Here is a 15,326-nt window from a genome sequence, read left to right as displayed (position 1 = left end):
CCAGCTGTGTGTTACTACACAGAAACGGTCACCTCCCCTTGTGCGTTCAGGGTTGCATTTGTTCACGGGTGGGAGCTGCTCCCTGACTTTTATCGGCTGGAAAGCATGGAGGTGCTAGGGCTCTTTACCTGAATAATTACAAGGTTTTTTTTAATGAACTCAAGACTTCTCTCCTAGCTTCATTCATGAACTCTGTGGAACTATATTGCCTGAATTTGAATAATAAAAAAAAGCCTGCCAGAAGCAGAATTTTCAGTCTCAAATCTTAATGTTTGGCAAATGTATAAGCAAATCTGAATGAGGTCTTCTCTTTGAAGGATTCAGATAGTCTTTACTAAAGGCTAAAATGGCCAGCCCATTGGCCACTCCTAGTCAGCTAAACTATTTGCTCCAGCGATGTATGTGGCAAGGAGTTCCACAGGTCAAACATGGGTTATTTTAAGACTCCGGTTTGATCAGTGTTATATGTTCAGATTTGCAATGTACAGTAATTTGTCATTTAACACTATCGAGATGTTTCAGAAAATGATAGTGTTATATGAAAACGTGTTATGCGAGGTCAATTTTCCTATTGAAAAGAATGGAAAAGGTGGGGGTTGTGTTTCAAGCAGTGGTGTCTGTTGGGACCAAGGCATAAGGTTGGGGGAGAAAGGGGACTGGGTTACAGCAGGAAGGGGAGGTGTTTGGCTCTGGGGAAGGGAAGGGGAAGAGAGGAGAGGGGAATTGGGATGGGAGTATGCCCCTGTGATGGGTTAACGGGGACTTGCACTGCGTCCGGCGAGGGGGGATCGCCGGGGAACAGCGCGGTGAGTGGTGAACCCTCTGCCTCTTTGCAGGGAGGCGGGGGAAGCCCCGTGCATCCGCAGTCAATGGGCCAGCTGGGGAAATCATGTTATTCCAGGGACGGTCGTGTAATTCAAAAGACGTTCCCTAAAAAAATCCCTGCGCTATCTCAAAAACGTGTGAAGCAGGCACGTGTTAAATAAGGAATTACTGTAATTGAACGTCCCTGCATTGATGCATTATGAGACAGTAAATACCTGTCTGATCTACTTGTCTTATCCAGAGATCCATAGGACTTATATCATCCTATAGAATCCCAGGGCTATAAGAGACAACAGCAGGTCATCAAGTCTAGCCCCCTGCCCAAAGCAGGACCAATCCCAACTCAATCATCCCGGCCAGGGCTCTGTCAAGAAAGGACTTAAATCCTCTAGGGATGGAGATTTTACCCCCTCCCTAGGGAACCCATCCCAGTGCATCACCACCCGCCTACGGAAATAGTTTTTCCTAATATCCAATCTAGACCTCCCCCACTGCACCTTGAGAGCATTGTGCCTCGTTCTGCATAAGGTTCGAAGGGACCATTAGACGATCCAGTCTGACGTTCTGTAGTACACTGGCCCCTGAATACACCTGCGACCCCCAAGAGGGTCGTGACCCCTGGGTTGCACATATGCTGGTCTAGATCACCCCTGACAGGTGTCTGTCCAATCTGCTGTTAAATATCTCCAGAGATGGAGATTCCACAACCTCCCTAAGCAACCTATTCCAGTGTTTAACCACCCTGACAATTAAGGAACAATGAGGGAAAACAAGTGTCCACGTTTCTGTTTCTGCTGGTGCCTCTATTATGTTCTCTCACACCACAATATTTAACAACTCCTGACACACAGAGTATAGTAAAATAATGGAATTGACATTCATAGGGTCAGTTGTTCGTAATTATTTCTCTGAACAATGACCAATCTTCATCACCCATGGGAACAGCCTCCAGTAATAGATGTAGTGTCTAATATCGACATTGTCTCTCCATCCAGGACCATCATCTGAGAGTCTGGGCACATACAAGAAGTTGGGGAACATAAGGTGCATGAAGGAGACGTCATTGTACCTCAGAGTTGGACAACTTCTGCCCTACGCCATGTCAGATTCCAACACCACTGTCTTCACCAACCCCTCCAATTTCATCCTGCTGGGCATCCCTGGCCTGGAGGTGGCCCATGTCTGGATCTCCATCCCCTTCTGCACCATGTATGTCATAGCCCTTGTGGGAAACTTGACCATCCTCTTCATCATCAAGAGGGAACAAAGTCTTCATGGACCCATGTACTATTTCCTCTTCATGCTGGCCACCACCGACCTGGTCCTGTCCACTTCCATCCTGCCCAAATCGCTGAGCATCTTCTGGTTCAATTCCAGGGAGATACATTTTAATGCCTGCCTCACCCAACTCTATTTCATTCACTGCTTCTCAGTGATAGAGTCTGGGATCTTCGTGGCCATGGCATTTGATCGTTATGTGGCCATCTGCCATCCCCTGAGACATTCCACCATTCTGACAAACCATGCTGTGGCCAAGATTGGCCTGGCTGTATTTCTGCGTGGTGGCATACTCGTAATTCCCCATCCTGTCTTGGCAAGGTGGCGGCCATATTGCAGATCCAACGTCATCCCACACACACACTGTGAGCATATGGCCGTGGTGAAGCTGGCCTGCTCTGACATCAGTGTCAGTAGCTACTATGGCCTCTTTGTGGTATTCTGTGTCATTGGTCTTGACGTGTTTTTTATTGGCCTGTCCTATTTGCAGATCCTCAGGGCCATCTTCGGCCTCCCCAGAAAAGACGCCCGGCTCAAGACTTTTGGGACTTGCAGCTCCCACCTCTGCGCCATCTTAGCCTTTTACATCTCAACTATCCTCTCCTCCCTCATTTACCGGTTTGGCCAGAACGTGCCCCTGCATTTCCATGTTCTCACTGCCAATGTGTATCTCCTGGTGCCCCCCACGCTAAACCCCATCATCTATGGGGTGTTGAACAAACAGATCCGGGACAGGCTGTTTTGGCTTTTTACTCATAGAGGGACCTAAAGTTTTCTTCTGTTGCTCTGGCTCTCAGGCTCCCTGAAGTACTGCCTGGTGCCATGGAACAGGGATCCCTTCTGTGAATCCCTTTCTCAGAAGTCTTAGGCTACGTCTACACTGCAGGCTTTTTGCACAAAAACTGTTGCACGCCCACACTGCCATGTGCTTTTGTGCAAGAGCGTCCATGGCAGTGTAGACATTCTCTTACGCAAGAAAGCTCTAATGGCCATTTTAACCATAGGAGTTTCTTTGCCTGTCCACACAGCCTTCTTGCACAAGAGCTCTTGTGCAAGAGGGCTTATTCCTCGTGGAATGAGGTGTACAGATAGTTCGGAACAACTACATAGTTCGAACTATCTAGCCCGTGCCGCGTGTAGCCGCGCGGCACGGGGTTCGAACAAGCCGGCTTTTAAAAATGGCGGAGCCGGCTTTATGCTAATGAAGCCCAGGAAATTCAAATCCCGGGCTTCATTAGCACGTTCGGTATGCATACATTACCCTCCTAGTTCGAACTAACGGGGTAGTGTAGACATACCCTCAGAGAGTAGTTAATGGTCAGCGTCATGCTGGAAAGGTATAACAAGTGGGGTTCCACAGGGGTCTGTTTTGGGACCGGTTCTGTTCAATATCTTCATCAACAATTTAGATACTGGCACAGTAGTTAAGTTTATTAAGTTTGCAGCTGGTGCCAAGCTGGGAGGGGTTGCTAGTGCTTTGGAGGAGAGGGTCATAATTCAAACTGGGGGAGCAAGGGTGAACATTTGGAAAAACTTCCTACCTGTCATGGTGGTTAAACAATTATTTACACTGGGCTTGATAGTAAATAAAAGTGATTTTATTAAGTACAAGCGGTAGGTTTGCAGTGGTTATTAATGGGAAAGCAGAGCAAAGTAGATTACAAATTTAAATGGCAGGAAACACTTGGCTAATTCTGACACTGAAACCTCCGTATGAACTCATTACAACCTCACCCTAAAACTGTTCCCTGTCCAGCTAAGCCTCCAAACTAGGGAGCCATGCCAGCCAGCCAGTCAAAGACAACGACCCTGCTAAACTTACCAATGTTTTATGGATTCCCTGTTACATGGGAAGTTACCTGGCCAGTCTCTACCAGTTAGGGAGGTCATGTGACTTCCTAAGACCAAGCACTGCTAAGATTTAAAGGACAAAAGAGGGTGCTTACATGCGAGTGCCCAGACCTTGAAGTAGCCTTGGAAACACCCTTGATGACTTTCCTTTTGCACAGTTAATACCATAAAGCACCCCACACTCTCTAACTTTACACACAACAATGACACACACCCCACAATAAGATACACAGACCCAGCAGATTAGGACATAAGGATTGACAGGTTACATGACGCCATTTGTCCTAAGCACCGTTGAGTGAGGTATGTTTGGTCCATACGTCCATTTCCCAAAGTACGGGGGAGTCCGTCACAGCCTTTCTGGAGCGTGTTCCCACATCTAGTCTTGTGCCTGGCACTACTTCGGAGTGTGAGTTTCTGCAGCATCCGCCCAGTTCTTGCCAGATTCTGTCTGGCTTCAAGTGGACAGGACATGACTTCGGCTCACTTTGCTTCCTTGCTTTATACTAGCAAAGCTTGGAAACGACGTTAGTTCAAGCCTCAGGCCTTGCACCAGGCCTCGGATACAAGGGCTTATGTTTCAGGCCCGCTTCCTACTACACTTGATTTGAGGCAGGGACTTACGCTGTGGTCTCTCAGGTCCCATAGCGGTGCCCCAAGCACCAGGCAAAGCACTATTCTGGGTGGAGCTCACAGTGTGTCTGCTTCTATCTGTTCCACTTTCGACAAATACACATTCGGTGGAGCAAGGATGCGAATCGGAGTCTCCATCCATGAGAGTTTTCTAAACTACTGGACTATGGGATTCTCTAAAGGTGCAGAGACACTCCCTGAAAAGCCCCACAGTCTAGCCGTACCCTATGTCCCTAGTCGCGGTTTCTCTGCTTTCAATGCCTAGCCACCGATGACTGTCAGACTTTTCCATGCCAGCTGTTAGAGCCCCTTCAGAGCTTCATTGCTCCAAAGCCTTCCCCTAGATCAGCTGGGGCTGGTCCCGCTTTGAGTGTTGGGTTGGAATCGATGACTCCTGAGGTCTCTTTCAAAACTAATCTTCTATTAGTTGCAACTTCTTTGGAGGATAGGGACATAATTCAAAATGACCTTAGCAAGTTAGAGAAATGGTCAGAGGTAAACAGGATGAGGTTTAATAAAGAGAAATGCAAAGTGCTCCACTTAGGAAGGAACAATCAGTTCCATACATACAAGATGGGAAGTGAGGGTATGTCTACACTACAAAGTTAGTTCGAACTAACGGACGTTAGTTCGAACTAACTTTAATAGGCGCTACACTAGCGCTCCGCTAGTTCGAATTTGAATCGAACTAGCGGAGCGCTTAGTTCGAACTAGGTAAACCTCATTTTACGAGGACTATCGCCTAGTTCGAACTAGCTAGTTCGAACTAAGGGCTGTGTAGCCCTTTAGTTCGAACTAGTGGGAGACTAGCCCTCCCCAGGTTTCCCTGGTGGCCACTCTGGCCAACACCAGGGAAACTCTATGCCCCCCTCCCGGCCCCGGACCCCTTAAAGGGGCACGGGCTGGCTACGGTGCCCGTGCCAGGTGCAAGCCTGCCAGCACCCAGCTAGCAGACCCTGCACCTGGCACGGCACAGAGTCACCCACCCGATGCCCCCCAGCCCACCCCCTCTTGCCGGGACCAGGCTGGCGGCTCCCGGGAGCTTGCCCTGGACCGCAAGAGGCGGGCACCTTCCTGGGCTAGTGCGGACATCGTGGACCTCGTCCACAAACTCCGCACTAGGCACAGGAAAGTGGCCGTCTAGGGCAGGAGAGCTGCCAGCCTGGCCACCCAGGAGCAGGTTTGCATGAAAATCAAGGGGGTCCACTGAGACCCCCGACCCTGAGCCCTGAGCTTACAATGTCCGTCCTGCGTCAGACCAAAGGTCCATCTAGCCCAGTAGCCTGTCTGCCGACAGCGGCCAACCCTAGGGACCCTGGAGGGGATGGACCGAAGACAGTGACCAAGCCATTTGTCTCGTGCCATCCCTCTCCAGCCTTCCACAAACCTTGGGCAGGGACACCACTCCTACCCTCTGGCTAATAGGACTCCATGGACCCAACCTCCATCACTTTATCTCAATTCCCTTTAAACTCTGTTCTAGTTGTAGCCTTCACAGCCTCCTGCAGCAAGGAGTTCCACAGGTTAACTATTTGCTTTGTCAAGAACAACAACTTTCTCTTACTAGTTTGAAGCCTGCTACCCATTCCTTTCCTTTGGTGTCCTCTAGTCCTTCTTTATGGGAACTCATGAAGAACTTTTCTGAATGCACCCTCTCCACCCAACCCCTGCTTTTAGAGACCTCTATCCTGTCCCCCCTCCGTCTCCTCTTTTCTAAGCTGAACAGTCCCAGTCTCTGTAGCCTTTCTTCATCTGGGACCTGTTCCCAACCCCTGATCATGTTAGTTGCCCTCCCTTCTCCCAGCCTTTCTCTTCCCCTCTCCCACCTCCTTTTCCCAGTCTCCCCCAGTTTTGTTCAATAAAGACAGAGTCAATGTTGGAAGAAACGTTATCTTTATTTTGTACATCAATAAGAAGGGGGGCTAGGGAAGGGTAAGTGGAAGGAGGTGAGGGAGGAATGGGGTACGAGCCCCCGATGGGGAGGACTGGGCTGGCTCTGCGGGCTTCTGGGGGTGGAAGCTCTCCTGCAGCCCCCCAATTACCCCCTCTCCCCAGATGGCAGCCTGCGGCAAGTGCAGCCGGGCTGATGGCCGAGTGGTGTGATGTGCCCAGTGTGGGCACTCCGGGCACTCCAAGCCAGAACTTCTTTGCAAGCGGGGCACCCCTTAGAACTGTGTGTCCGGGGTGGGGGTCGGGACCCTTTAAGCGCAACCCTCGGCTAGCCTGAGACAGCATCTCCATGCTCTAAGTCCTCCTTTTATGCCCTGCCAGCACTGCTTCCGGCCATCCTTAAGCCCTGTTCAGAGTCCACTCAATGTGGACTTGCTAGTTCGAACTAGCAAAACGCTAATTCGAACTACTTTTTAGTTCTAGATGCGTTAGGTCGAACTAGCTTAGTTCGAATTAACTAATTCGAACTAAGTTAGTTCGAACTAGCGCTGTAGTGTAGACGTACCCTGACTGTCTAGGAAGGAGCATGGCGGAAAGGGATCTAGGGGTCATAATGGACCACAAGTTGAATATGAGTCAACAGTGTGATGCTGTTGCAAAAAAAGCAAATATGATCCTGGGTTGTATCAACAGGTGTTGTAAGCAAAACTCGTGAAGTCATTCTGCCGCTCTACTCTGCACTAGTTAGGCCTCAGCTGGAGTACTGTGTCCAGTTCTGGGTGCCACATTTCAAGAAAGATGTGGAGAAATTGGAAAGGGTACAGAGAAGAGCGACAAGAATGATTAAAGGTCTAGAGAACATGACCTATGAAGCCAGGCTTCATGAACTGGGCTTGTTTAGTTTGGAAAAAAGAAGATTAAGGGGGGACATGATAGCGGTTTTCAAATATCTAAAAGGGTGTCACAAGGAGGAAGGAGAAAATTGGTTCCTCTTGGTTTCTGAGGACAGGACAAGGAGTAATGGGCTTAAAGTGCAGCAGGGGAGGTTTAGATTGGACATTAGGAAAAAATTCCCAACTGTCAGGGTGGTCAAATATTGGAATAAATTGCCAAGGGAGGTGGTGGAATCTCCCTCTCTGGAGATATTTAAGAACAGGTTAGATAGACATCTGTCAGGGATGGTGTAGACGGAGCTTGGTCCTGCCTTGAGGGCGGGGGGCTGGACTCGATGACCTCTCGAGGTCCCTTCCAGTCCTATTATTCTATGATTCTATGAATTCATGGAAAAATTTCTACTTGTCCCAGAGGATCACACACAGCACCTGCCAATTGACGGACTATTTCAGCTCTTACCTAAACACACTATTACAGATGATTCCTATTCACTCATTTATAGAGTATCGGACTCAATGGAAACCCAGGCATTACCCCAATTTGTTTCCCAATCATCTCTAATTTTCAAAAATTCACCAATATAAAGAGGAGTCAATTCCTCCCTGACTCAGCTCAGGCCCCAGGAGTTCTCCTCTCCCTTTGGGAAGGGCCTTAATGGCTGTTTACTCGTGGAGCTGGAGGAGGAGCACAGGAGAGCAGACATGGAAACAGAGACATTAACTAAAGTGTCTCTGATCTCCAGACATTTGGCATCCAGACGCATCTTCTCTGTCAGAGGCTGAGCGATCCCCGCTGGGACTACACAGGTCTGTGTTATAAACAGAGCAAAAGCCCGTGTTGACTTGCAGCGCAGGACGCTGCTGCAGACGCTGAGCTGAGAGAGGTGGGGACGCGGCTGCCTGAGGGGGGTTCCAGGGAAGACACGTCCCTCTCAGCACTCACAGGTACCAGCTCTAGCTGAGGGGCTCCCCTGCTCCACAGACACGGCGTGATGTGGGGATGGTGGGGGAGAGGGTCAGTCTGTGATTCTCTCTGCTCTGCAGAGCCACCGTACATCTCGAGGTCCTGGCCACGGGGCACGAGTTCATTCCCGTAGATTGGCCAAAATGTCCTTCTTCTCTGTGCCCCTCCCCTGCCCCCATCCCAGCTAGGGACCTCCAGCAGCCAGGCTGGGCCATGTGAGTGGCACGGCAGATCCGTGGGGCCGAGCGGGGTGAGTAGATGAGCGATACAAGGCCACGTTCTGAGGCCAGGGTCTGTCGTGTGATCAGGTCTCATAGAGGCAAAATTCCTCCAGGAATAAGAATTGAGGAAAGATCTCAGGAACCAGCTGTGTGTTACGCAGACACTGTCACCTTCTCCTCCTGCCTCTCAGGGCCCAGGCTGTTAACGAGAGGGCTGTTAATTGGGTTTTATCTGATAGAAAGCCTGGGGTTGCTAGGGCCCCCTCTCCCAGAAGAATTATAAGAATTGCTCTATACAGGCAGGACCTCTTTTCTCCCAGCTTGATTCCAGAAGTCGGCTGAGGTCATTTACATCTGAAACTTGGATCAATTCAGCTGGAAGCAGACACCCAGTGTGGGAAATTCCCAATCTAAGGCTGAATATTTGGCAAATGTATCACAACCTGAGGCACTCTAATGGCAGGTGGCGTTAGCGACATGGGGGCCCACCGGCACCAGACACAACTTCCCGTTCACTTGTGAATCCTGCTGAGCTAAGCACTTCCCTCCAGTGATGCCAGTGGCGATAAGTTCCACAGGAGAAATATCGATTAGCTAAACACATTTCCTTGACCAGTGTTCTAATGTCAGACTTTTAATCCCACGATGCAATGGCCCCCTGCCTGTGTGCACAGAGAAGCAGTAAATGCCAATACTTGATCTCATGGCTTTCTGCGAAATCTGCAGAGTTGCAGGTCGGAAGGGACCATTAGATTGTCCAGCCTCCTGTCTAATCCAGGCCATTTGATTTCACCAGGTTACCCCTCTATTGAGCTCTACAACTTGTATTGAACTAAGACCTGCTCTACTCCAGGACTTTACGGGTATGTCTAGACTACAGGCTTTTGTCGACAGAAGTTTTGTCGACAGATACTGTCGACAAAGCTTCTGTCGTCAAAGAGCGTCTACACTACATTCAGTTCTGTCGACAAAGCAAGCCGCTTTGTCGACATGGTAGTGTAGACGCAAAGGACAGTTGACATGCAATAACACCTTCTGTCGACAGAACTCTGTCGACAGAAGGTGTTATGCCTCGTAAAATGAGGTTTACCAGCGTCGACAAAACTGCTGAGTTCTGTCAACATTATGTCGACAGAACTCAGCGGTAGTGTAGACGCAGGTATCATTTTGTCGACAAAAGTGGACTTTTGTCGACAAAACCCTGTAGTCTAGACACACCCTACAATGTAGAATCATGGAGCCAGGGGGTTAGCAGAGATTCATAGACTCCCAGGGCTGAAAGAGACCTCAGGAGTGATCAAGTCCAGCCCCTTGCCCAAAGCAGGACCAGTCCCAATTAAATCAGAGACCAGAGTTAGCCAAGACCAGGAGGGTTCTCTAGTCTGAACCCCTGCCTGGATGCAGGATTCGTTCTGTCTAAACCCTCCCAGGCTGATAGGTATCATCTACCTCCTTTCCCCCAGTGTCCATAAGTGGCTGTTGTTTTCAGTTTTTGTTTTGCTTTGTTTCTGAGGTTTTAACATAAGAACAGTCAGACTGGGTCAGACCAAACGTCCATCTTGCCCAGTGTCCTCTCTGCTGACTGTGGCCAATGCCAGATGCCCCAGAGGGAGGGATCACAACAGGTAAGCCACAATTAATCCTTCCCATGTCACCCATTTCCAGAGAAACAGAGGCCAGGGACACCGTTCCTACCCAGCCTGGCTAATAGCCATTGATGGACCTAACCTGCATGAATCTAACCCTGTTAAAGTTCTAGCCTTCACCACATCCTCTGGCAAGGAGTTCCACTGGTTGACTGTGTGCTGAGTGAAGAAAAAATTCCTTTTCTTTGTTTTAAACCTGCTGCCTATTAATTTCATTTGGTGACCCCTAGTTCTGATATTGTGGGACTAAGTAAATAACTTTTCCTTATTGACTTTTCCACACTGGTCATGATTTTATAGACCTCTACCATATCCCCCCTTAGTCTCCTCTTTTCTAAACTGAAAAGTCCCAGTCTCTTTAATCTCTCTTCCTATGGGACCCATTCCAAAACCGTCATCATTTGTGTTGCCCTTTCCTTAATTTCTTCCAATGCCAAGATGCCTTTCTTAAGATGAGGCGACCACATTCCGAACGCAGTATTCAAGATGTGGGCATACCATTATATTATATAGAGGCAATAAGATATTTTCTATCTTATTCTCTATCCCTTTTTTAATTATTCCTAACATTGCTTTTTTGACTGCCGCTGCACACTGAATGGATGTTTTAAGAGAACTATCCACAATGACTCCAAGATCTCTCTCTTGAATGTTCGTTTCTAAGGGTATGTCTACACTAGCTCATTAATTTGAGCTAGGTAGACAAATGAGGTGACTGGAGTTACTCAGTTAATTTGAACTAAGGACTTAGTTTGAATTAACATTTCACTGCCATATGTAGCCGCACAGCAGTGAGTTCGGGCAAGTGAAAGTTCAAAATGGCGACCGGATGGGAACATGCAAATAAAGCCCGGGTATTTAAATCCCGGGCTTCATTTGCTACTCCAGTCGCCTCATTTGCCTCCCTAGCTTGAATTAACGAGCTGTTTTACCTGGAGAACTCCCTCTCCAAACTCTCCTGTTAGCTGTACCTGCTCACCAAATGCTCCAGATTAATCAAGATGCCAGGTCAGAAAAAAATCTCTGGGACAATCTTTGAGACACTTGAAACTTTGATCTGAAATCATTTTGATTTGCTGCAGATCAATAATCAAAATAGAGATTAACATCAGATCTAGACATATCCATGTAGCATCTCCGTGGAAACACCTTTGCTCACTGACAGCGTCCCTGGCAATTTCTGAGACCTGTCTGCCAGCTTCTAATTCATTTCCAGTCTGCTCTGGAACCAAGGATAAAAAAAAAGAACCAACCCTGATCTGCTGTGGATTGGCATTAATTTTACGCCTAAGATGTTTTAAGCTAGTTCCGTACCAACTTTTCCGTCATTTCTTTGTTAACTCTTTTTTTTAAACTTTCACTATATTAATTAATAATTTCATTTTAACTCAGTCCTTGTCCTAGATCTCCCCCTTTCTCTGCCGTTTTGGCTCTGCTGCTGCCTGGTGGCACACTTCAGGTTCCAAATGAAATCAGTCATTTCCTAAACACTGTGTTCATACCTCTACCAGATCTATTGTAGATGCTGTTGAACCCCCTCCTTGAGAGCTAATGGGTTGGGAAGTTTTTCATCCCCTCAGATGTTCTGAGTACAGCTTGTTCCCCAATGCGAAGAAAAAATATTTCTTGTGCACATCTACATTTTTAACAGTCACAATTTTTCGCTCTCCCTCTGGTAACCAGCCTAATTCTTTCTCATTATTTCTTTTGTTCTTAGCATACTGAATTGTCTTCTTGTTTATGCTTCACCCTGCCAAGCATAGATTTTCAATACTGCTTTAAAAGTTCCTTATCATTTATCTAATTTCCAATGTGTACAATATGCTGTGTTCAAAACCTTAAGAGGGGTAGCCAAGTTAGTCTGTAACAGGAAAAACTTAAAAAACAACAAATAGTCTGGTAGCACTGTAAAGCCTAACAAAACATGTAGATGCATCATGAGCTTTCGTGGGCACAGCCCGCTTCTTCAGATGACTGAAACGTTGGATGTCCAAAAATAAATTTTGGCTCTGGACATCCAACACTCCGGTCATCTGAAGAAGTGGGTTATGCCCTCAGAAACTCATGAGGCCATCTACATATTTTGTTAGTCTCTAAAGTGCTACCAGACCATTTGTAGTTTTTTACGTTTTTTTTAATATGCCGTGTTTTCCTTTCGACCATTTGTTATATGTTCCGTCCTCCCCCTTTTCCCCTTAATGTTGCCCTCACTGCAGAACTGGGTTTTGTCCAAAGTTGGCTGCTTTCTTGTCTATGGGAACTTGGCTCTTTAGAGTTTTTATAAAATCTTCTAAACTAGCCCCGGTGTTCTTTCCCATTTCTCTGTCAAAACATTTCCATCCGATCAGGTTGGTTGACAATTTCCTCCAATGTTAAGGAACTAGCCATTTTCAAACACTAACTATGAAAAAACATTACATTTTTCTAGGGTCACCAAATGAAATTACTAGGTAGTTTTAAACAAAAGGAAGGGGTTATTTTTCTCCTTCACTCAGTGCAAAGTTAAGATGTGAAACTCCTTGCCAGCAGATCTTGTGAAGACCAGAAATTTAAAGGATTCAAAAGAGAACTAGATAAATTCATGGAGGTTGGGTCCATCACTATTATTATCAATAATATTATACAAGCAATGACAGTGTCCCTAGACTCTGATTGTCAGAGCTGGAAATGGATGACGGAGGAGGTATCACAGGATGATTCTCTGTTCAATTCAATCCCTCTGGGGCATCTGGTGCTGGCCACTGTCGACAGACAGGACACTGGTCTAGATGGACCTTTGGGCTGACCCAGTCCGGCCATTCTTGTGTTCTTAGGGGTGTCCTTTGGAATGTCGTCAGTTCTACTCATTCATTTGTTCTTCTCTAGCCTGAACTTTGTCTCTTCTCCAAACCAAACAGCCCCCCACATTCTCAGACCCTACTGTGGAGCTCCCCTTTGCATTGCTATGTCTTAGGGGGGGCAAATTGCCGACCTCTCCACAGCAGGTCATTCTCTGGCCCATTGCCTAGGCAGCTGGACACTATCTGTGTCTGCCGACTGCTGCGACCGAGCCGGTGGCTGTATGACCTGCCAACTCTGACACCCGGGTCTTTCCCTGAGGGCTGTTCCAATGGGGAGGTGTCCCCGGCACAGGCCTTTGTGAAGATTTGCGTTTGTCCCACTCTTGGCTGTGGAGCAGCTGGACGAATGGAGAATTCCTGACAGTGCCAATGGACCGGTTTGGCTTTCAGTACATGACGGACAATCAAGTCCAGGCAGGATCCATGCTCCTCTTTTGTGCCAGTGCCTATTGAGCTTTCTCACAGGGAAGGTGTTGGGAACACTGACCCGCAGAGCCCCCTCAGATTGGGACTGGCAGGAGGAGGGTCGGTTCTTTATCATTTATTTCTCTGCCTAATTAAATTGTCATTTTTCAAGGTGTATAAAGAACGATCATCAGTTTTGACCATCGGAACAGCCTCCAGAAGTGCATGTGGTGTCTCCTAGTAACATATAGAAGTGGACACCTTCTTACCTGCTCCATGTCAAAGTCCAACAGAACCGACTTCTCCAACCCCTCCACCTTCATACTGCTAGGAGTCCCTGGCCTGGAGGCGGCCCATGTCTGGATCTCCATCCCCTTCTGTGCTATATATGCAGTAGCCCTCTTGGGGAACTTCGCCATCCTCTTCATTGTGAAGACGGAGCGGAGCCTTCATGGGCCCATGTACTATTTCCTCTGCATGCTGACTGTCACCGACTTGGTCCTGTGCACGTCCACCTTGCCCAAAACACTGAGCATCTTCTGGTTCAATTCCAGGGAGATCAGTTTCAGTGGCTGCCTCACCCAGATGTTCTTCATTCACTCTCTGACAGTGATGGAGTCCGGGTATTGTGTGGCCATGGCTTTGGATCGCTACGTGGCCATTTGTGATCCTTTGAGACATTCCACCATCCTCACAAACTCCATGATGGCCAAGATCAGCCTGGCCGTGATGCTGCGGGGAGTCATTCTCATTCTGCCCTATCCCCTCCTGGCCAGTCAGTGGCCATATTGCAGAACGAATATCATCCCCTCCACGCACTGCAAGCTTATGTCTGTGGTAAGCCTGGCCTGTTCCAACATCAGCATCAGTAGCTACTATGGCCTCTTTGTGGCATTCGCTGTGATGTTTCTGGATCTGTTCCTTATCACTGTGTCCTACACTCAGATCCTCAGGGTCATCTTCCGCCTCCCCACCAAGGATGCCCGGCTCAAGACTTTTGGGACCTGCAGCTCCCACCTCCTTGCCATTTTAGCATTTAATATCCCAGCTCTTTTCACCTTTCTCACGCAATACTTTGGCCACAATATGCCCCTCCATGTCCACATTCTCATGGCCAACGTCTATCTTCTGGTGCCCCCCATGCTGAACCCCATCATCTACGGGGTGAGGACCAAACAGATACGCCGCAGTTTGATTCGGCTCTTTATTCCTAGGAAGAACTAAAAGTTTTCTCCCGGTGCTCTGGATTTCACCCTGAGCTCTGTGCGGGACTGACTGGTGATGCAGTTTTTTTCTTTTCTTTGAGTGATGTGCTATAATAGTAACAGATAAATAGGGAAGGAAAGTTTGGGAAAGTTGGACTGGTCAGGGATCCTTCATGGTCTCAAAAATGTGCTGGGAGGACATTGATCCAAATGCATTAGCCAGTCCAGCCACGCTATGGCACACTGCGTCCACGCCCTGCTGGCCACGGGGCTGGCAGTCTGGGGGACGAAGGTGGGTTTGTGGAAATCTTTGCAGGACATCAAGCCCTTCTGTAGGGAGCAGATGGCTCATCTGTTCTCGAACCAATCTGTAATCCGAGCTGGGAGGTAGCTGACACGTAGTGTGTACATGGTGGAACAGCGAGAGATGGGCCTCCGGTTGCTGGGGTCATACTCACCTTTCTTCCAACCACGCAACACCACGGATTTCTTCCTGGAACTTCTTGGGGCTCTAGCAGAACAGTTCACCATTGTTGGAAACGACAGTTCTTACCTGGCCACCAGGGTCTGCTTTTTTCCAGGAGTTGCCGTGAATGTCACCCTTTCCTGGTGACAAGTATCAGAGGTAGCTGTGTTAATCTGAATCTGCATCTGACGAAGCGGGTCTTTACCCAC

The 15,326-nt window shown here is 48.1% G+C and overlaps 2 protein-coding genes across 2 annotated transcripts; both read left to right on the top strand.

Moving 5' to 3' along the window:
- The first annotated feature begins 1,873 nt into the window (after window positions 1–1,873).
- Window positions 1,874–2,872, top strand: LOC142827777 (olfactory receptor 52M1-like). The gene has a single exon (XM_075923527.1). The coding sequence runs from the start codon at window positions 1,874–1,876 to the stop codon at window positions 2,870–2,872; it is 999 nt and encodes a 332-aa protein (XP_075779642.1).
- Window positions 2,873–13,716: 10,844 nt separating this feature from the next.
- On the top strand, window positions 13,717–14,670 carry LOC102449930 (olfactory receptor 52N1-like). Its single transcript, XM_075923526.1, has one exon. It carries the CDS (start codon window positions 13,723–13,725, stop codon window positions 14,668–14,670), a length of 948 nt encoding a protein of 315 aa, XP_075779641.1. The 5' UTR covers window positions 13,717–13,722.
- Window positions 14,671–15,326: the final 656 nt, after the last annotated feature.

This window comes from Pelodiscus sinensis, chromosome 1, assembly GCF_049634645.1.
Source record: "Pelodiscus sinensis isolate JC-2024 chromosome 1, ASM4963464v1, whole genome shotgun sequence".
In the NCBI taxonomy this organism is placed as follows: Eukaryota; Metazoa; Chordata; order Testudines; family Trionychidae; genus Pelodiscus; species Pelodiscus sinensis.
The sequence above is the reverse complement of the archived record's forward strand: the minus strand, read 5'-3'. Positions and strand labels throughout refer to the sequence as shown.

Coding starts and splice junctions, on each gene's coding strand:
- LOC142827777 (XM_075923527.1), top strand. CDS start 1,874: ATGAAGGAGACGTCATTGTACCTCAGAGTTGGACAACTTCTGCCCTAC.
- LOC102449930 (XM_075923526.1), top strand. CDS start 13,723: ATGTCAAAGTCCAACAGAACCGACTTCTCCAACCCCTCCACCTTCATA.